At 33.8% G+C, this 22,222-nt stretch overlaps 1 protein-coding gene across 1 annotated transcript; it reads right to left on the reverse strand.

Annotated features, from left to right (window-relative positions):
- Positions 1–18,380: 18,380 nt before the first annotated feature.
- Positions 18,381–21,962, reverse strand: LOC107938362 (calcium-dependent protein kinase 34). The gene is made up of 8 exons (XM_016871488.2): positions 21,144–21,962; positions 20,923–21,066; positions 20,094–20,246; positions 19,862–19,977; positions 19,591–19,758; positions 19,085–19,212; positions 18,881–18,980; positions 18,381–18,789 (listed from the first exon to the last, which is right to left on the reverse strand). Exons 1-8 carry the CDS (start codon positions 21,841–21,843, stop codon positions 18,682–18,684), a joined length of 1,617 nt encoding a protein of 538 aa, XP_016726977.1. The 5' UTR covers positions 21,844–21,962; the 3' UTR covers positions 18,381–18,681.
- Between the last annotated feature and the right edge of the window lie 260 nt (positions 21,963–22,222).

The raw sequence follows: 22,222 nt of genomic DNA on the forward strand, positions 1-22,222 counted from the left end.
GCACCACATCCAGCACAGTAGGATGCAATCCTTCATACCCTCGAAACGCGATAGATTTCGACTTCCAAAAATTCATAATTTGGAAATTACAAAAGGATGTTCAACTATTTAGTCCAACGAAAAATCGAAACCCAGCACAGTAGGGCATGATTCCTTGAATTTCCAAATGTTGAACATTGCCTCGCTTTAGAAAACACGAATGAAATTCTAAAGGGATATTCGATTATTTTGCGCAAACGAGAAGTTGCAACCCAGCACGATAGGGCACGATTCCCCGAATTGCCAAACATCGAACATTTCCTTTGTTTTAAAAAGTTTTTAGAAAACATGAACGAAATTCTAAAGATACATTCGATTATTTTGGGCAAACGAGAAATTGCAACCCAGCACGATAGGGCACGATTCCCCGAATTGCTAAATATCGAACATCATCTCCGTTTTAAAGAATTTTTAAACAAATAATTATAAAACCGGCTTGAAATACACTAATTTAGCTTGAAATAAAAGGGAATAATTAGTTTTAAAGAATTAGAAGTTATAAAGTGACATTTGTAAATCGGTAATAAAAACGGGATAATATACATGAACATAATAGATGCATTAATATAAAATAAAATAAAAGTCGAGAATAACAAAATTAGCAAACAAGCGAAATAATCACAGATCAAAAATAACAAAAAGTAAAGTAAAAACTTAAGTAGATGATATATACGTAAATAAATAAATAACACAAACAATGATAAAAAATAATAATAATACTAATAATAATGCAATGATAGTAAGAAAGAAAAAAAAAGGTGATAACAATAATATGTCAAATAATAAAAATTAATAATAATAATAAATATAGTGATGATAATAGTAGAATATACAATATATAGTATTAGAGGTAAAATACATAATACATACATATTAAAAGTAATCATAATAAAAAACTATTAATAACTATATAAATAGATATATAGTAGTTGCATATACATGGTATTGTTTTTAAAAAAAAAACATAAGATAGTATGAGAAATAAAAATGTATAAATGATATAGTATTAAGGTATATGCATAACAATAAAAATAAAATATTAACAGATATATACACGTAACATAAAAAATGTATCCGTATTAAAAAAAATACATAATAAGAATGCAATTTTTGAAATATTTACATAGTATAAACGTGCTAAAAAAATAATAAAAAAGGATATTAATGATTTTACATAGATATATACATATATATTAAAATGAACAAATGATAATACTCAAAGCATGTACACAATATATATAATATATGAAAAATATATATATAATATTTATAAAAATATATATATGGTATAATATTAATATGTATTCATAATATGGGGTATGATGTAATATTTAAATGTGTATACATAAAATATATATTAGGAATAATAATAATAAAGACAACTATATGAATATATATAAAATATATAAGTATTAATTAAAACTAAAATGTCTAAATAATAATAAAATATGTTAACAACAATAATACGAAAGTAGTAAATAGAATAAAATAAAAATAAAAATGGTAAAAAAATAATGCAGAAACCATATTAAATCTAAAAGGACTAAATTCGAAACAAATAGGAAGTTTTGGGGCCAATTAAAAAGAGATATGACAAAAGGGACCCAGATGAATGCGCGAGTGACCAAGGAGGACTGAAATGGAAATAAACCCACTCGTCCAAAACGCATCATTTGATTAGGGACCCAGATGAAACGACAACGAAATTCCAAGGGTGAAATTAAAAACAAATCAAAAGGAATGGGACCACATCAAAACCGGCTTCAAAAGTGGAGGGTTTGAGGGCGCAAATAGACCCTCAGTCCAAAAACACGCAGATCCTAGGCGATTTTCGGGTCGGAGTCTGTGTCATGTGTTAAACGGCGCCGTTTTAGTCATTAAGTGTTTGCCCCAAAACGACGCCGTACGGAGAAGCTATAAAAGCAAAAAAATTTTGAAAAAAATTCATTTCCTCCGAGTTCAAAAAAAATGAGAGAGAGAGATTGTTTTTCTCTCTGGGCAAATCCCAGAATCGACCAAAAGGGGCCGGCAAATCTCGCCGTTGCTCCGCCGTGCATGGTGGCTGGAAATCGCCAAAGGTAAAATTTTTTACTCTTTTTTTTTTATTTTTTAGATCTAATATATATATGTGTTTATTGTTTTAGCAGATTAAGATTGGAATATGTATAAACAGATGCGGAAGAGACAAATGAAAAGAAAGATGAAAAAGAAAAAAAAGAAACCTTTGCTTCTGTCCTTTTTCTTATTTGCAATTTGAGTGACTATTTTTGAAGTCTCTTGATGATATTTCTCTTTGTGTTTTAATGAAAAACTACCCCCAAAAAAAAACCTCCTCACAATCTCCTTCCTTCGGCTTTTATAAAGCCATTACATACATTTTTCTATCATTTTTATTATTGTTTGCGTGTCTATCTTGCAGGAGTAGTTGCAGCGGTGCTGAGTAGGTGTTGGCAGACGTCGGTGGTGGATGGGACAAGGGCAGACCTAGGTGCAGCGCACCTAGGGTTTCTTTGACTGATTTTTTGAAGAAAAATGTGGGCTTGGTGGGCTAGGGTTTGAGTTTATTGGGTCTGTTTTTGGGTGTTGGGTAAATGGGTTTTTTGGGTTTGTGGGCTTTGGGGTTATATTGGGCCCGGGCAAGGATTGGGTTGTACAATTTCATTTTGAATGCTGGTTTTAGGGTTTGGAAGTGTGCCGTATCATTGTTTTCCAGAAATGTTAGGTGTGTAACAATATTCTTGAAAAATCAATGGATGACGCGAAGCAAAAAAACTCACTGTCGACGCCACATGGTCGTGTGCCAGACTGTGTGAGCCACACGACAGTGTTCTTAACCATGTGCCAAGCCATGTGGACTCATTTTCAGTAAAATTTAGTTAGGGTCGTATTTGAATGCGTTTCGAGGTTAGCTACTTCGCAGGGTCTGTAGTGTGATATGTATGACTGGTATATGAAATCTACTGTACTGATATTTTATGTGTAACATCTGAAAGCATGTCAGTAATTAATTCAGCATTTGATCTGTAAATTTGGGAAATCTAAATAGGTATGATTCATTTGTGTGCATCTGAGTATGTATTATGTTTCAGCATGTGCATTGGGGTTGGATAATTATGTGACGAAGGAAGTGTTGGCTCTAATGGCCTAAATTCAAGGTTATCGGAACAATGGTTTCGTAACCATAGATCCGATTTAAAGAGAAATTTATTTCAATATTTTTGCTTGAAAATTGATATGATAGGAAAATCGTATGAAAATATTGATAGAAAAATTTTACCAATTTAGTGATTAGATAGAAAAAGAAATTATTGAAGAAATTGGGTAAAAACGGGGAATTGAGACCTCTATCTCATAAAACCGAGTAAAAATAATTTTATAAATATTTATGAAATGTTATTAATGTGGTATTAAAATTTCGTTAGGAAATTTTAATGTTTGGGTAGTCAATTAAATGAAAAGGACTAAATTGTAATAGGTGTAAAAGTTGCTAGAGTGATTAAATAGCTTAAGAGTCTAATGAGAAAGGATTTAAAAGGCAATTAGACCCAAAAGTTATTTGGGCTGGACGGAAAGGGTATGAAATCAGCAGAAAAATTGATAAATTAAGGGTAAAATTAGAATATTGCAAAATTAACTAAATAAAGCTAGGACTAAATAGGAAATATCTAGATTTCTCTTCATTTCTCTTCAATTCCAGCAGCTAAAAACTCCATAGGAGGGTTCTCTAAGCTGATATTTCATAATTTTTGCACCAAGTGAGTTAATCCTTGCCTTTTTCTTGTATTTTTTGTGTTTCTAAGACTTTTACAACTAGGTCCTACTATTAAATTCATTAGTTTTTGATTTCATGGATGAAATTTAAAGTCACCATGGTTCAGTGCTGTAAGTTTACGATGAAATAGAATTAAATTAAAGCTTTAATTTGTTTATGAGATGATTTTATTAGGTAATTTCAATAGAAATTGATTTTTAAGACCTAATTGTGAAAATGCTTGGAATTAAAGTCTATTGCTGAAATTCTGATTCCTAAATGTTGTAAACTAGTTTAAGGTGATAGAATAAAATGTTAATTGAGAAAAATCAGCTCAATTGAGAGGCTAATTGAGTAGGGACGAAATTATCATTTATTAAAAGCTTAAGGGAAAAATGGTAATAAACAGCTTGCACAAAAACAGTTTGGACAGCAGCAGTAGACTAACTTTGAAAAATCACCATAAATTTTAGAAATCGAATTAGAAGATGAAAAAAATATGGAATTAAAGCTTATTGAGTCTAGTTTCTCATAGAAGAATAGTGTAAGCAATGGATGTGTAAATTTTGAGATATAATGAATTTTGTGAGACAAGGTCAGAATGAATTCGGGTTCCCCTGTTCTGACTTTGAAAAATCATAAAAAAATTTAAGAAAAACAATTATGGGCTTAAATTTATATGTTTAGAATCTTTAATGAGTCTATTTTTAATAGAAACAAACGAGAACATTATTTGAATTCTGTATGAAGAGATAATTAATTTTTAGTGAAGAAGGGTTAGAACTGTCGACAGCAGAACAGGGGTGACTTTAAAGAATAAAATGTACTTATTGGCTAAACTAAAAATTCTGAAAATTTTATGGTAAAAATATATATGAGTCTAGTTTCAGGGAAAATTAACGGATCTTAATTTGGAGTCCCGTAGCTCAAGTTATAAATAATTTAGTGACTATGACTCAAGTAGACAGCTTTGAATGAACTATAAATAATAGTTGAATTATAGAGAATGTTGCATATGAACATGAAATGTATTAAATTGATAATTAAATTTATTTATTTAGATCCGGAAGATTCAAATACGAAACTAGATCGAGGAAAGGAAAAAGTTCGGGATTAGTAGATTTTTATTGTTTACAAACAAGTATCAAGGTAAGTTCATGTAACTTGAATTATATTCTTAAATGCTTGAAATGCATGTTTTTGATGTGAATATGATTTGAATGTTCATTATATGGAAATTTATGAAACATTGATATATTTGATAAAATGGGAAGAAATCACGTTTGAATGAAAGGAAAATTCGATGGATCTCTGAAAAGGAATTGACGGTAAAAAGGATCTAGCCCGGACGGGTGATCCTATCCTGATATAGCCATCCCGAAGAATATGTGTAAAATGGATTTAGCCCGGACGGGTAATCCGAATTAGGGTCTGAATTTAGCCTGAACTGGTAATTCAGATCCAAGCTCATTAGAGTAATTGTCGTTGCAGAGGATTTAGCCTGGACTGGTAATCCCGCTGCAAGGTTGAGGTTCGCGGGAGTGTGCTCTCTGAAATGGATATGTGCGCACATGAATATGAATTGACGGACCCGGAATTGTACAATAAATGTGTACCTCTGAAAATCCATCGAAATTCCGATAAATTCAACGGGATAAATATGGAAAAATAACAAGGAAATGGAAATCATGGTATTGACGAGCTCATCAATCATGGTATATATATTATTGATACATGGAAATTATTGTACTAACTTGAATGTTGAGTTTGTGCATGTTAGGGTAATAATGCATTGAATGGATATATGAATGTTTATTATATTGTATTGAAAATATTAGGTAAGTATAATTCTTGTTACATGAGCTTACTAAGCACAAAGTACTTACCCCGTTTCCTTTTTCCCTGTTTTGTAGTGTTAAGAGCTCGGAGGTCGGATTTGGTCGGAGACACATCACACAGTCAACCTCAAGATTTCGGTATATAAAGAAACTTTATTTTGGAAATCAATGGCATGTATAAGCTAACAAAGTAAATGTTAACGTCAAATGAATGTAAAGTTAGCCATTAGTATGGTTAACAAACCTGGTTTTAGATATGTGATGACGTTATCTTATAAATATGCATGAATTTATCTTGAAAATATGTTGAATTGATTTGGTTGATGTGGATTGGTCTCGATTTAATATTGTAAGGAAGGTTAGATATTTATAAAGGGGCTATATTAAATATAAAAAAAAATTAATTCGTAAACTCCGGTAATGCCCCGTACCCTACTCTGGCAATGAATACGAGTAGGGGTATTACATTTATTGATATCAGAGCTACAGTTTAGCCGGTTCTAGGACCGATGTAGCAAATACGGGATTAGCTATACATGCCATTTAAATTATTATTGATAGTGTGATATCTCCTGACCATTTAAAATGTGTTTTTCTTATAGTAATATCATCTGACCGAGCTCAATCTGAGGAAGCTAGGAGTCATGCTCCGGCTTCAGTACAAAGAGAAGAAACTAGAAGTAGAAGACCCGAGACAGAGGGTCGAGGGGAGGAGGCAAAAACAGCCTTCTTTCAAATGATGAATGAATGGTTTAATCAATACTTAAGAACTAACCCTGTAGTGCAGCAAGTTCAAGCTCCCCCTCATGCTCCTCCACCGGTTCCCGAGATCCCACAAGGTACAGGTACTGAATCTGTCAGAAAAGGGAAAGCTCTAGTAGATAAAATTCGAAAATATGGGGCCGAAGAATTTCGAGCAGCAGTTGATGATGATTCCGAATGGGCTGAATTCTGGTTTGAAAACACTACTCGGGTTCTGGAGGAATTATCTTGTACACCAAAAGAATGTCTGAAATGTTCCGTCTCACTGCTAAAAGACACAGCTTACCATTGGTGGAATACTAAACCTTCAGTTGTTCCGAAAGAAGAAATTACATGGGAATTCTTTCAGACCGAGTTCAGAAAAAAATATATCAGCCAGAGGTTTCTCGATCAAAAAAGAAAAGAATTTCTTGAGTTGAAACAGGGTAACAGATCAGTATCTGAATATGAAAGAGAATTTGTTCGATTGAGTAAATATGCTCGAGAATGGGTACAGTCAGAAGCTGAAATGTGCAAACGATTCGAAGAAGGGTTAAATAAAGACATTAAACTACTGATCGGAATTCTTGAAATTCGAGAGTTTGCTATATTGGCAGAGAGAGCTTATAAAGTAGAAGAATTGAGCAAAGAAAAGAAACAGGCTGAGAGGGAAACTCAAATTTTTAGTAAAAGACCGATGGGAAAATCCCAGTTTTCTACTTCAAAGAAATTGAAGAAGTATCAGGATCGTTCTACTTCAGCCATTGGGTATTTGGGCAAAGAGCGAGGTTCTTAACGCACTAATCCAATGCCTTCTACTCCATCAGTGACCAGTGTTGGCAGTGTTGGCACTCCTAAACCGAGATGCCAGTACTGTAATAAAGCTCATTTTCGTGAATGTTGATTAAAGAGCGGGGCTTGTTACCGATGTGGTTTTTTTGACCATTTCCTCAGAGATTGTCCAGAAAGGGGTGAAAAAGAAGCTGAACAGATATCGAAGCTGAGTAATCCAGTTTCGAGAGGTAGACCACCTCAACCATCCGGTAATGTCAGTGGTAGTCGAGGAGCTACAAAAGATACTGCAGGTAGGCCTGAGGCACGAGCACTTGCTAGGACATATGCCATTCGTGCCAGAGAAGATGCCTAAACACCCGATGTTATTACTGGTACATTTTCTTTACTTGATACTGATATTACTGCATTGATTGATCCTGGTTCTACGCATTTATATATATGTGTTAAACTTGCAATTATTAAAAATTTATCTGTTGAACCTACTGAATTTGTGGTTAAAGTCTCGAACCCCCTGGGCTAGTTTGTGTTGGTGGATAAAATTTGTAAAAATTGTCCAATAATGGTAAGAGGTTATTGTTTCTCGGCTGATTTGATGTTACTGCCATTTGATGAATTTGACGTGATATTGGGCATGGATTGGTTAACCCAGCATGATGCGGTAATAAATTGTAGACAAAAATATATTGTGCTAAAATGTCAGAATGGTGAGTTGTTCCGGGTTAAATCTGATCAGACAAAGGGGTTATCTGATATGATTTCGGTAATGGCAGCACAGAGGTATGTCAAAAAAGGGTATGATGCTTATTTGGCTCATGTACTTGACACCAAAGTATCTGAGTAAAAAATACAGGCAGTTCCAGTGGTATGTGAATTTTCTGATGTGTTTCTGTAATGGCCCAAATTTGAGGTTATTGGAACAGTGGTTTCGGGACCACAAATCCGATGAGAAAAAATTTTTTTTTCTTATATTTTTATGGTCTACAATTTCACAAAATGATGTAGTGAAAATTTCGTTCGAAAATTTCGACGTTTGGGCACTCAATTTAGTCAAAAGGACTAAATTGTAAAAAGTGCAAAAGTTGAGTTCTACATGTTAGAGGTGTCCAATTGTTATGAAACTTTAAATTGGAGGTCCTTATATGGTAATTATACCATTGGTAACTTGGTAGACAAAAATGGACATGAGATAAGTGAAATAGAAAATTTTTAAGTTAGGGGCAATTTGGTAATCTAGTAATTAAAATGAATTAAAAGGGAAAAAGATGGCAAAAATCATCATCTTCTTCATTAGGACGAAATCAGCAAGGGGGGAAGCCATAGTTAGGGTTTTCAAGCTTCCAAGCTCCATAGTAAGTGATCCCAAGTCCCGTTTTTAATGTTTTTTACGTTTTTGGAGTCCCGGTAGCTTAATTTAGCTTATTCTAGCAATAATTTAACCTAGGGTTTTTGGAAAAATACCCATAGGTGAAAAGTGTTTATTTTGATGTTTTATGATAGAATATGAAGCTAGAAATTATGTTAAACAACTTTTGCTAAGCGATTTTAAGTGAAAACGAGTAAAACGACATAATCGGTAAAAATACCTAATGTTCATAAGTAAATGTTAGAGTGGGAATTTGATGTTGCCATAGAAGGGAAAAATGTTCAGAATGTTATAAAACATAAGAATAAGAGATGAAGTTTAATTTCCGAGCCTTGGGGCAAAAATGTAATTATGTAAAAGTTTAGGGGCAAAATTGTAATTTTGAAAAAGTTAGAGTCGAGGGCTGTTTTGATGAATGTGATTATTAAATAAGTTAAATTTACTATTTTAGATCAAGAAGTACGAAACTCGAGGTTAGACAAAGGGAAGAATAAAGTTGAAGACTAAGTTGGTGAATTTGGCTATAATTGGTACCGAGGTAAGTTTACGGTAAATAAATGCAATATTTCAATATTTATTATCAATGCTGTTATTTTCCAGCAACTATGAATTTATTTTATGAATTTATTTGATGATGATCTAAGCATGAAATGATAGAGAATTAAAATTAAAAAGTCCCGTTGATACATAAGGATGGTACTGGATACGAATGTCATGACATTTGGGTAAAGAGGTCCCATGTAAGACCATGTCTGGGACATGGCATCGGCACCGAGATGAGAGGTCCCATGTAAGACCATGTCTGGGACATGGCGTTGGCACCGAGATGAGAGGTCCCCTATAAGACCATGTCTGGGACATGGCATGGGCACCAACATGAGAACATCCCATGTAAGACCATGTCTGGGACATGGCTTTGGCATGTTATTATCAGAAGAGACCCGAGTATCCTTATTATTCCAATGTAGCTCAACGGGCTTGTAAATGAATCATGTTCATGAAAGTTCAGTTTAAAGCATAAATGGCAAGCTCAGGTAAGTTGTGAGACTTAAGAACTTATTATACTATCAATTGATGTTCAACGATGCAGCAAGGATTGAGTAAGTTATGCACACAAGTATTCTAAGTAAACAAGTAAGAGAACTAGTATGAGATTAACTAAAGAGTAAACTAGAGATATAGACATTGAGTTTAATTATTTAAGTTAAATATTGTTATTTATTTGCTAGTAAACTTACTAAGCTTTATGCTTACTTCTTTTATTTCTCTTTCTCTTATAGTATTGCAAAGCTACTTCAAGGATCCTAAAGAAGTCGGAGATCGTCCACACTATCAACTACAACTGCTCGGTATTTTATATCGAAACACGTTTGAGTTATGGCATGTATAGGGATTTAGTTATTTTGTATGTTTGTAATGATGATTTTGCTAATGAGTGATGTGTAAGTATTTGATGATGTATGGTCATTAAAATGGTTAAGGATGAAGGTGTTTGTTGTTATGAAAGATTAGGTGATAAATTATGCATGGAAATCATGAAAGGATTAAATTTTGCAAAGAAACAGAATTCAGGCAGCACAGTGACGTGAATTTGAAAAATCACCCAAGATAGTATAAAATGAATTAGAGGGTGAATGATATATGGAATTAAATCTTGTTGAGTCTATTTTCATGGAAAAATAACGGTGTAGAAAAAGGAAATTTATATTTTAAGATATGTGAATTTTAGTAAGATAGGGTCAGAACTGTTTTTGGAGTCCCCTGTTCTGAGTTTAGAAAATAGTTACAAATTGTACAAAAATGGTTATGAGTTGAAATTTACATGCTTAGATTCCTTAATGAGTCTATTTTCTGTAGAAACAAGTAAGAACTTCATATGAAAATCCTACAGTGAGAAAACTTATTTTTAGTAACAAGAGGTCAGAATAGTCGAATGGTGAAACAGGGGAGACTTTAACTAATAAACTGTACTAATTGGCTGAACCAAAAATTCTAAAAATTTTATGGTGAGTAGATATATGAGTCTAGTTTCAGAGAAAATTTACGGAATTAAATTTCAAGTTCTGTAGCTCAAGTTATAATTAATTTAGCAACTGCTGCGTGATTGGACAGATTTGCTGTAAATAGTGAAATAAATTTTCAAACCTAGTTTTTATGCTCCGAATTGGTAAGATAAGCTAAGTAATGCCTCGTGCTCGACTCCGGAAACGGTCTCGGGTAAGGGGTGTTACTGTTTCCAGAGGAATTACCAGGATTGCCACCAGAAAGAGAAGTGGAATTTTCTATAGATTTGATTCCGGGAACTACTCCGATCTCCATAGCTCCATATCGTATGGCTCCTACAGAATTAAAGGAGTTAAAGACACAGTTGCAAGAACTTGTTGACAGGGGTTTTGTCCGACCGAGTCATTCACCTTGGGGTGCTCCGGTTCTGTTTGTGAAAAAGAAATATGGGTCTTTGAGATTGTGTATCGACTACCGGCAGCTTAATAAAGTAACCATAAAGAATAAGTACCCGTTACCCCGGATTGATGATTTATTTGATCAGCTGAAAGGTGCTACTATGTTTTCAAAGATTGATCTTCGATCAGGTTATTATTAGTTACGAGTAAAGGAGTCAGATGTACCAAAAACAACCTTTAGAACCAGGTACGGGCATTATGAGTTTTTAGTTATGCCGTTTGGGCTAACTAATGCACCTGCAGTATTCATGGATTTGATGAACTGGATATTCAGACCGTACTTAGACAGATTTGTAGTAGTATTCATTGATGATATTTTAGTTTATTCTCGGGATGAAGAAGAACATGCAGAACATTTGAGAATTGTGTTGCAAATTCTACGAGAGAAGCAGTTATATGCTAAATTCAGTAAATGTGAATTTTGGCTTCGAGAAGTGGGTTTCTTGGACAAATTGTATCTGCCGAAGGCATCAGGGTAGATCCAAGTAAAATATCAGCTATTGTCAATTGGAATCCACCGAAGAATGTATCTGAAGTTAGAAGTTTCTTGGGTTTAGCTGGTTATTATCGGAGATTTGTACAGGGATTCTCTATGATAGCTTCTCCAATGACTCGATTATTGCAGAAAGATGTGAAGTTCGAGTGGACTGATGAATGTCAACAAAGTTTCAATTGATTGAAAGACCTATTAACGAAAGCACCTGTATTAGTGCAGCCTGAACCGGATAAGGAATTTGTTATTTACAGTGATGCCTCATTAAATGGTTTAGGTTGTGTTTTGATGCAAGAAGGTAAAGTAATAGCCTATGCTTCAAGACAACTTAAACCACATGAAAGAAATTACCCAGTACATGATCTTGAATTAGCTGCTATTGTATTTGCGCTGAAGATATGACGGCATTACTTGTACGGTGAGAAATGTCATATTTATACTGATCATAAAAGCTTGAAATATTTGATGACACAGAAAGATTTGAATTTGAGACAGCGCAGGTGGCTTGAACTGATAAAGGACTATGATTTGATTATTGATTACCATCCGGGTAAGGCTAATGTTGTAGCTGATGCTTTGAGCCAGAAATCTCTGTTTGCTTTACGAGCTATGAATACCCGGTTATTATTGATTGATGATGGTTCAATCCTAGCAGAATTATGAGCTAAACCGACATTTTTACAGCAAATATGTGAAGCTCAGAAGAATGGTGAGAAGTTACAAGTTAAACGGGCACAGTGTGAGTCAGGTAATGATTCTGAATTTCAGATTGGTTCTGATGGTTGTTTATTATTCAGAGGTAGGGTATGTGTACCTCAGAATTCAGAGCTCATACAGAAGATTCTACGCGAGGCTCAAGCGGTATTATGTCTGTACATCCGGGGAGTAATAAAATGTATAATGATCTGAAAAAGATGTACTTGTGGTCGGGAATGAAACGTGATATCTCTGAGTTTGTATCAAGGTGTTTAATATGTCAACAAGTTAAAGCTGAACATCAGGTACCTTCGGCGTTACTTCAGCCAATTACTATACCAGAATGGAAATGGGAAAGAATCACTTTGGATTTTGTATCGGGGCTACCTTTGTCTCCGAGGAAAAAAGATGCTATTTGGGTGATTGTTGACCGATTAACAAAGTCAGCTCACTTTATTCTGGTACGTATGGATTATTCTTTAGATAAACTAGCTGAACTGTACATATCTGAGATTGTCAGGCTACATGGAGTGCCTGTCTCCATTATATCAGATAGAGATCCCCGATTTACGTCTCGTTTCTGGGACAAATTGCAAGAAGCCTTGGGTACTCAGTTGTATTTCAGCACTGCATTTCATCCTCAGACAGATGGTCAATCTGAGCGTGTAATTCAAGTATTGGAAGATATGCTCCGTTGTTGTATACTAGAGTTTGAAGGTAATTGGGAGAGGTATCTACCTTTGATTGAATTTGCTTACAATAACAGTTATCAGTCTAGTATTAAAATGGCTCCGTATGAAGCATTGTATGGTAGAAAATGTAGAACACCGTTATATTGGACAGAGCTTAGTGAAAGGAAGATACATGAGGTTGATTTGATCCTGGAAATAGAAGAAAAAGTAAAGGTTATTCGGGATAGTCTAAAAGCAGCTTCCGATCGTCAAAAATCATATGCCGATCTTAAACGAAAAGAGATTGAATTTCAAGTCGGTGACAAGGTATTTCTGAAAGTGTCTCCTTAGAAGAAAGTCCTCCGATTCTGTCGAAAGGGTAAATTGAGTCCAAGATTTATCGGGCCTTATGAAATCATTGAAAGAATTGGACCGGTCGCTTATCGATTGGCATTACCACCGGAACTTGATAGAATCCACAATGTTTTTCATGTATCTATGTTACGATGATATCGATCAGATCCTTCACATGTTATTTCTCCGACAGAAGTAGAGATTCAACTGGATATGACTTACAGTGAAGAACCGGTCAAGATATTGGCGCGGAAGACAAAAGAGCTTAGAAATAAAAAGATAAATTTGGTGAATGTATTGTGGCAAAAGCACGGGATTGAGGAAGCGACATGGGAACCGGAGGAGGCAATGAGGAAACAATACCCAAACCTCTTTACTAGTAAGATTTTCGAGGACGAAAATCCTTAAAGGGGGGGAGAGTTGTAATGGCCTAAATTCAAGGTTATCGGAACAATGGTTTCGTAACCATAGATCCGATTTAAAGATAAATTTATTTCAATATTTTTACTTGAAAATTGATATGATAGGAAAATCGTATGAAAATATTGATAGAAAAATTTTACCAATTTAGTGATTAGATAGAAAAAGAAATTATTGAAGAAATTGGGTAAAAACAAGGTATCGAGACCTCTATCTCGTAAAACCGAGTAAAAAATAATTTTATAAATATTTATGAAATTTTATTAATTTGGTATTAAAATTTCGTTAGGAAATTTTAATGTTTGGGTAGTCAATTAAATGAAAAGGACTAAATTGTAATAGGTGTAAAAGTTGCTAGAGTGATTAAATAGCTTAAGAGTCTAATGAGAAAGGATTTAAAAGGCAATTAGACCCAAAAGTTATTTGGGCTGGACGGAAAGGGTATGAAATCAGCAGAAAAATTGATAAATTAAGGGTAAAATTAGAATATTGCAAAATTAACTAAATAAAGCTAGGACTAAATAGGAAATATCTAGATTTCTCTTCATTTCTCTTCAATTCCAGCAGCTAAAAACGCCATAGGAGGGTTCTCTAAGCTGATATTTCATAATTTTTGCACCAAGTGAGTTAATCCTTGCCTTTTTCTTGTAATTTTATGTGTTTCTAAGACTTTTACAACTAGGTCCTACTATTAAATTCATTAGTTTTTGATTTCATGGATGAAATTGAAAGTCACCATGGTTGAGTTCTGTAATTTTATGATGAAATAGAATTAAATTAAAGCTTTAATTTGTTTATGAGATGATTTTATTAGGTAATTTCAATAGAAATTGATTTTTAGGACCTAATTGTGAACATGCTTGGAATTAAAGTCTATTGCTGAAATTCTGATTCCTAAAGGTTGTAAACTAGTTTAAGGTGATAGAATAAAATGTTAATTGAGAAAAATCAGCTCAATTGAGAGGCTAATTGAGTAGGGACGAAATTATCATTTATTAAAAGGTTAAGGGAAAAATGGTAATAAACAAACTTGCACAAAAACAGTTTGGACAGCAGCAGTAGACTAATTTTGAAAAATCACCATAAATTTTAGAAATCGAATTAGAATATGAAAAAAATATAGAATTAAAGCTTATTGAGTCTAGTTTCTCATAGAAGAAATAGTGTAAGCAATGGATTTGTAAATTTTGAGATATAATGAATTTTGTGAGACAAGGTCAGAATGAATTCTGGTTCCCCTGTTCTGACTTTGAAAAATCATAAAAAAATTTAAGAAAAACAATTATGGGCTTAAATTTATATTTCTAGAATCCTTAATGAGTCTATTTTTAATAGAAACAAACGAGAACATTATTTGAATTTTGTATGAAGAGATAATTAATTTTTAGTGAAGAAGGGTCAGAACTGTCGACAGCAGAACAGGGGTGACTTTAAAGAATAAACTGTACTTATTGGCTAAACCAAAAATTATGAAAATTTTATGGTAAAAATATATATGAGTCCAGTTTCAGGGAAAATTAACGGATCTCAATTTGGAGTTCCGTAGCTCAAGTTATAAATAATTTAATGACTATGACTCAAATAGACAGCTTTGAATGAACTATAAATAATAGTTGAATTATAGAGAATGTTGCATATGAACATGAAATGTATTAAATTGATAATTAAATTTATTTATTTAGATCCGGAAGATTCAAATACGAAGCTAGATCGAGGAAAGGAAAAAGTTCGGGATTAGTAGATTTTTATTGTTTACAAACAAGTATCAAGGTAAGTTCATGTAACTTGAATTATATTCTTAAATGCTTGAAATGCATGTTTTTGATATGAATATGATTTGAATGTTCATTATATGGAAATTTATGAAACATTGATATATTTGATAAAATGGGAAGAAATCCCGTTTGAATGAAAGGAAAATTCGATGGATCTTTGAAAAGGAATTGACGGTAAAAAGGATCTAGCCCGAACGGGTGATCCTATCCTGATATAGCCCTCCCGAAGAATATGTGTAAAATGGATTTAGCCCGGACGGGTAATCCGAATTAGGGTCTGAATTTAGCCTGGATTGGTAATTCAGATCCAAGCTCATTAGAGTAATTTCCGTTGCAGGGGATTTAGCCTGGACTGGTAATCCCGACAATACTCTATGAGTTTATATTGCAAGGGATTTAGCCTGGACTGGTAATCCCGCTGCAAGGTTGAGGTTCGCGGGAGTGTGCTCTCTGAAATGGATATGTGCGCACATGAATATGAATTGACGGACCCGGAATTGTGCAATAAATGTGTACCTCTGAAAATCCATCGAAATTTCGATAAATTCAACGGGATAAATATGGAAAAATAACAAAGAAATAGAAATCATGGTATTGACGAGCTCATCAATCATGGTATATATATTATTGATACATGGAAATTATTGTACTAACTTGAATGTTGAGTTTGTGCATGTTAGGGTAATAATGCATTGAATGGATATATGAATGTTTATTATATTGTATTGAAAATATTAGGTAAGTATAATTCTTGTTACATGAGCTTACTAAGTACAAAGTGCTTACCCCGTTTCCTTTTTCCCTGTTTTGTAGTGTTAAGAGCTCAGAGGTCGGATTTGGTCGGAGACACATCACACTGTCAACCTCAGGATTTCGGTATATAAAGAAACTTTATTTTGGAAATCAATGGCATGTATAAGCTAACAAAGTAAATGTTAATGTGAAATGAATGTAAAGTTAGCCATTAGTATGGTTAACAAACCTGGTTTTAGATATGTGATGACGTTATCTTATAAATATGCATGAATTTATCTTGAAAATATGTTGAATTGATTTGGTTGATGTGGATTGGTCTCGATTCAATATTCTAGGGAAGGTTAGATATTTATAAAGGGGCTATATTGAATATAAAAAAAAATTTAATTCATAAACTCCGATAATGCCTTGTACCCTATTCCGGCAATGAATATGGGTAGGGGTATTACATTGGTAGTTTAATGATTTGTCTTATTTGGTGGTTTAACAACATATCTGTTCTAGCAGCTTGATTGCAATTCTGGTAGCTTGACCACACTTATTTGATTTTGGCGAATTACTGCATTATTTCTGGTAGTCTTGACTGCACATTTCTGTATAGTGACAAATGATCACTTATTTAGTGTGTGGGGTTGGATGGGTATTTATTACCCTAATTAGTGTGTAGAGATGGACGGAGACGGTGTGTAGCAAATAAGGGTAGGATTTGTATTTGATATGTGAAATATGTTGGATCGCATGTTATGCCATGCCATTTGTATCTGATATGTGAAATATGTTGCGTTGCATAAAATTGTCATGCCATTTGTATCTGTTCAGTTATGGAATTCTGTTTGACTATCTAATATCTGTTATATGCTTGAGAGCTGAGTTGCACATCAAACTTTGTTAGGTCACCCTATATATATATTTATTTTATCTTCTCAAGTAATCAATAAACTTAGGACTGAGCGGTGTGCGGAAGCTCGGATTGGATTCTCAATTAATAAAATGAGACGATTTATGTTTTTAAATTTAACTCTAGACTTGTTGGACTATTTAAATATTTTCGACGTTATTTTTATGTTTCTTTTTTGGGTTTTCTACTGGATTATGCTTTTAATAAATTGCAAAAGTATTCATTTTCACATTTTGAAATCATGCTTTACAAATTAATGACTTTGAAACTTCCATTGTGAAACTAAGTAACAAATTAACCGTCTTTTGTTAAGTAAATAAGACCTACATGTATTTTTCTGAAAAATTGCCAGAGATTTGTCAAAATTGACATTTTTCGAAAAACACACATTTCTAGTTCAAAATTTGGAATTTAAAACAAGTTCATGTAATTCCTCAAGACTCGACCGTAACGTTTAAGTCGGGTTTAGAGCGTTACAAGAGAAACTAAACCCAAGCCGTCGGGCTTACCCAATACACCTAACCTAGCTCCCCTCATTCTCACATGGACCATTAGAACAATCGGCAACTAAAATATCCTAGATAGAAAACAGACAACACACAAATTCAGGGTAGTTTGTATAACGTAAAGCTGCTCGCATCGGAGTGAGAGTAGCTTTATTAGAACTCAGGGTAGTTACGATATATGTAACGAAAGTTACATTGTTTCTATTTTAACATAATTAATGGACGAGATTGTTCTGGATACCTTTGGGATATGATAGTAAATGTTATATAATGACATGTAATTACAGAGTAATTAATATATATGTGGTCCAAGTGAGAGATTGTTGAAAAATATGGACATCACATATATAATAATAGTAATTACATGTTACTGTTTACTATCATAAAAGATTAACCCAAATTAAAAGTAATCTAATTGGTTAAGGTTTATTGGGCTTTAGTTATTAAATGAAGTGGGGGACAAATATGTGTAGAAACTCTAACAACTAATTTCTAATTGATGATGGATTGATTGGAAATTAGGGTTAATGTGCAAAAATTATATATTAGGGTTGTGGTTCCCAAATTATACATCTGTAACTTTTCTAATATCCCTCTTTAGAAAAGAGAGAGCCACATTTTTTGAATTACTTGTGTGCTAATTTGGAAGATTAAAACCATAAGATCTAAAGATTTCAAGAAATTGATGGATTCAGGTATGCTTCCACATCTAGTTTTGTTCTTGATTGATTCTTGATGATTTGACATAATAGATCTTGATTTGTTGAGTTTTATATTAGATCTTGTTTTACCGTTCTAACAAAAGAAACAAGAGAAATTCAATTTGTAAATTCAGAATTTATAAAAGTATGGATAAAAGCTAAATCTTCTAACCAATGATTTTTTTTTACACAATTACAAAATGTTAATAAAGTAAACCAATCAAATTTCACAATCCTTAAGTTACCATAAAAAGTTGTTTCTTTCCCCTTCTTTTCCCTTTAGCCATCTTCTCATTAACCAAATCCTCTCCCAATTTTCCATTTGTATTGTGCAAATTTATGCATGCATATTTTCACATCCAAATCCATTCCATTTCCATTGTGAGCCCTTCCCAAATGAATGTTCATAGTGATTTTCGCCCCTAATTCGAATTGTCGAACATTACATCATCGCGCCGCTTCTTTGGGTTCGCTTCAGGGTTTCCTCTTCTCATCATTGCCACAAATTCATCATAGTTTATCTTTCCATCCTGCAAATAATTTACGAATTCTTTTTTATGTAAGTTAAACCCTTTTCTATTAAGAAAATGGAATATGTATGCATGTATGTGTATTGCTTACATTGTCGTTGTCGACTTCAGAAATGATTTCCTTGATGTCTTTGCCATCATGCATACCATACTCACGGAGAGCTTGTTCTAGCTCTTCTATTGTGATGTACCTAAATGTAAACATATCGATAGCAATAAGTATTGCGATCAATTACAATAAATATCAATAGATCATAAAACAGTGATCGTATCATTGTGTTTTGACTATCGTTACCCGCTATTGTCTTTGTCGAAGTGTTGGAAGGCACGGTACAGATGTTCTTCCCGATCCATTCGATTCATATGCATGGTGGCCGTTATGAACTCTTCGTAATCTATAGTTCCGTTACTATCCGCATCCGCCTTTTGTTATAATAAAGAAAAAAGAATGGAGGAGTTAGAAAAAAAAAACACCATATATATAGTTAGAAGGGGCTTGGCCGCTCAAATATTTGAAAATTTTAACTAGGTCCCTTCAAAATTTTAAAAAATTCTAAATAAACCTTCAAATAGTTTAAAAAATTTTAATTAAACCCTCAAATTTTTTGAAAATTCTCATTAATCCTCTCAAAATTGTAACATTTTTAATTAAACCCTAGTCCGTTTGGAAATTCTTATTAAACTCCTAAAATTTTTGAAATCTTTAATTAGACCCCTGAAAATTTTAAAAATTTTAAGTAAGCCCCAAAACTCCGCTACCATATAAAGTTGCACTATTGAATAATTGGAAACAGAACTTACTGCTTCCATTAATTGTTTGACTTCATATTCAGTTAGCTTCGTTCCTTGCTTCGCAAGCCCTTGCTTCAATTCTTCGAGCGTTATCGTGCCGCTGTTATCGGAATCTATGGTCTTGAACATCTCCTTCAACCCCTGGATTTCTTCCTCCGATAAACATCCTGCAATGACCTGCAACAACAACAATTTCTTGGTTTCATACAATAATATGGACCTATCTTAACCTTTTAACCAATGGGGTGTGTTTTCAATGAGGGGTTTTAATTAATTTTACCCTTAAAGCAACTTTCTTGAAATTGTTCATTGCTTTGAACTGTTTGAGCCTGCCTAAGACTGCATTGTCAAGAGGAATATCAGGTGCTTCACCATCCTCTTTAATCCATGGATGATCTGTTGGGTGGCCATACATTTACTCTGTCAGATTTTTTTCGATTGAGTCGTATTTTTCACAGTCAATATTATGTTCGGTTAGTAGATAATTAGGTTAAAAAAGGGCATATACTTACTTAGAACTTGTTGTGCTGTTAACCTTTGCTTGGGATCCAAGTTTAACATTTTGGTAATAAGATCCTTTGCTTGAGGTGAAATTGCAGGCCATGGATCACTTTTGAAATCGATTTCCCCACGTAAAATTGCACTGAAGATCCCATTTTCGGATTCTATCATAAAATAATTGTCTTAGTTTTCAGGGTTCAATGTATATATATATACACAGCATAATATATATATACACAGCATATTGAGTACCTAATTGAGTTAGTATCACGAGTAAATCAAGTATCAATTTAATTTGAGTGTTTTCTATCTATATATTACGTCCTTAATTGAGTTGGTGTCATGCATCAATCGGGCATAAATTCAATTTGAAAATGATTAAAATACTCTTTTATATACAAAGTAAATTACATTATTACGAAGGTGTTTTCTATACTATAAATTAAATCTCTAACTGAGTTGGTGTCACGATTCAATCGAGCACTAACTCAATCTAAAAAAGACTAAAATACATTTATTCTATACAAAGTAAGTTACATTATTACGAGGGTATTTTTATGTTTTTAAAATATTTTTAGGGGTGTAGGCATAAATTTTTCTTATGGGGCTAGAAGTAAATTATAAATATTTGAGGGTGACAAAATGAAAATTTACCATTATACTAACTTATATTTTCTAAAGTGGTTCTAAAACAATTCTACTTATTTTTTTAGGAGGGGCAAGGCCACTGCCGACCCTTTTAGTTTCGCCATGAATTTTTTTCACCCACATCATGAACGTGCCATACTCTTATATATATATATATGTATGTGTATGTATATGTATATGTTATTTAGTTACCTGCCCAAAAGGGAGGAAAACCACTTAGAAGAATGTACAACATAACACCAATACTCCATATATCAGCTTCTGGTCCATATTTCCTCTTCAATACTTCTGGTGCAATATAATATGCGCTACCAACAATGTCCTTAAATACATCACCTGTTCCGAAGGCACCGAGTTAAAAGAAACCGAAAATCAACCCCAACTTGAAAATTTTAACAAGATTATGTTTTTACCTGGCTTGTAAAAGAGTGATAGACCAAAATCCGTAGCTTTGAGTGGTGAATTTTCCTCTTGGTTCAACAACAAGAAATTTTCAGGCTTGAGGTCCCTATGGAAAACCCCCATAGAATGGCAAGTATGGACGATTTGAACAATGATTCTAAGCAAAGAAGCGGCCGCACGTTCACTGTAATGGCCTTTAGCAATGATCCTATCGAAAAGTTCACCACCGGCACATAGTTCCATCACCAAATGTACCGAATGTTTGTCTTCGTAAGCTCCTTTGAGTTCCACGACATTAGGTTGTCCCGTCAAATGGTGCATGATTTGAACTTCTCTACGAACATCTTCGATATCTTCTTTGTTAACGAGTTTCCTTTTGGCTATCGTCTTGCACGCGAATTGCTCGCCAGTTACCTTATGGGTACACAAATAGGTAACCCCAAATTGTCCCCTACCCAATTCTTTTCCAATGGTGTAAGTGTTTCTCACATCTTCCATAGGACGGCATAACACGGTTCCAATTGGGTTAGGCTTGGGAGTAGGCTTAGGAGAAGCTTCCTCAGATGGTGAAGCCGGCGGTTGTGTCGGTGAGGCTTTCGAGAAACTTTCGTTACGGGAACAAATGCTAACGTTACCATTGTTTTCGGGGGAGGCGACGCCTAATTCGTTTGTCAGACTTTCGGGGTTGCCTCGAGAGCAACAATTCCCCATGTATGGTGGGGAAGATGAAGCACTCGAGACAAAAGAAAGGGTGATGAGGGAAGGGATTAAACTTAAACAAGATAAAGAATTATTGAAATTTTGATTGGGGTTGAAAGGGAAAACAAGTAAAAATAAGAAAAAATAGTTTGTGAAATTTAGTAATACAACAGCTTGATTTGGGGTGTACAATTTTTTTATGGTATTGATAGTGAGGGATTTTAGGATTTTTGACTATGTTTGAAAATCCAACATGTTTTATGGACAAGGTCCTGAGGATTTTTAGGACAAATATTGAGAAAAAAAAAAACATATTTCTCATCATATGATCTGTGACTTCTATTAATGACGGAGCTATTCTAGGGGTGTATTCTCCGTTACGGTAGAAAAT

This window comes from Gossypium hirsutum, chromosome A08 (genome assembly GCF_007990345.1).
Source record: "Gossypium hirsutum isolate 1008001.06 chromosome A08, Gossypium_hirsutum_v2.1, whole genome shotgun sequence".
In the NCBI taxonomy this organism is placed as follows: Eukaryota; Viridiplantae; Streptophyta; class Magnoliopsida; order Malvales; family Malvaceae; genus Gossypium; species Gossypium hirsutum.

Coding starts and splice junctions, on each gene's coding strand:
- LOC107938362 (XM_016871488.2), bottom strand. CDS start 21,843: ATGGGGAATTGTTGCTCTCGAGGCAACCCCGAAAGTCTGACAAACGAA. Junction 19,978..20,093: donor AACAGCACAACAAGTTCTAA/GTAAGTATATGC, acceptor GCCACCCAACAG/ATCATCCATGGATTAAAGAG. Junction 18,981..19,084: donor TTCGACAAAGACAATAGCGG/GTAACGATAGTC, acceptor GTTTACATTTAG/GTACATCACAATAGAAGAGC.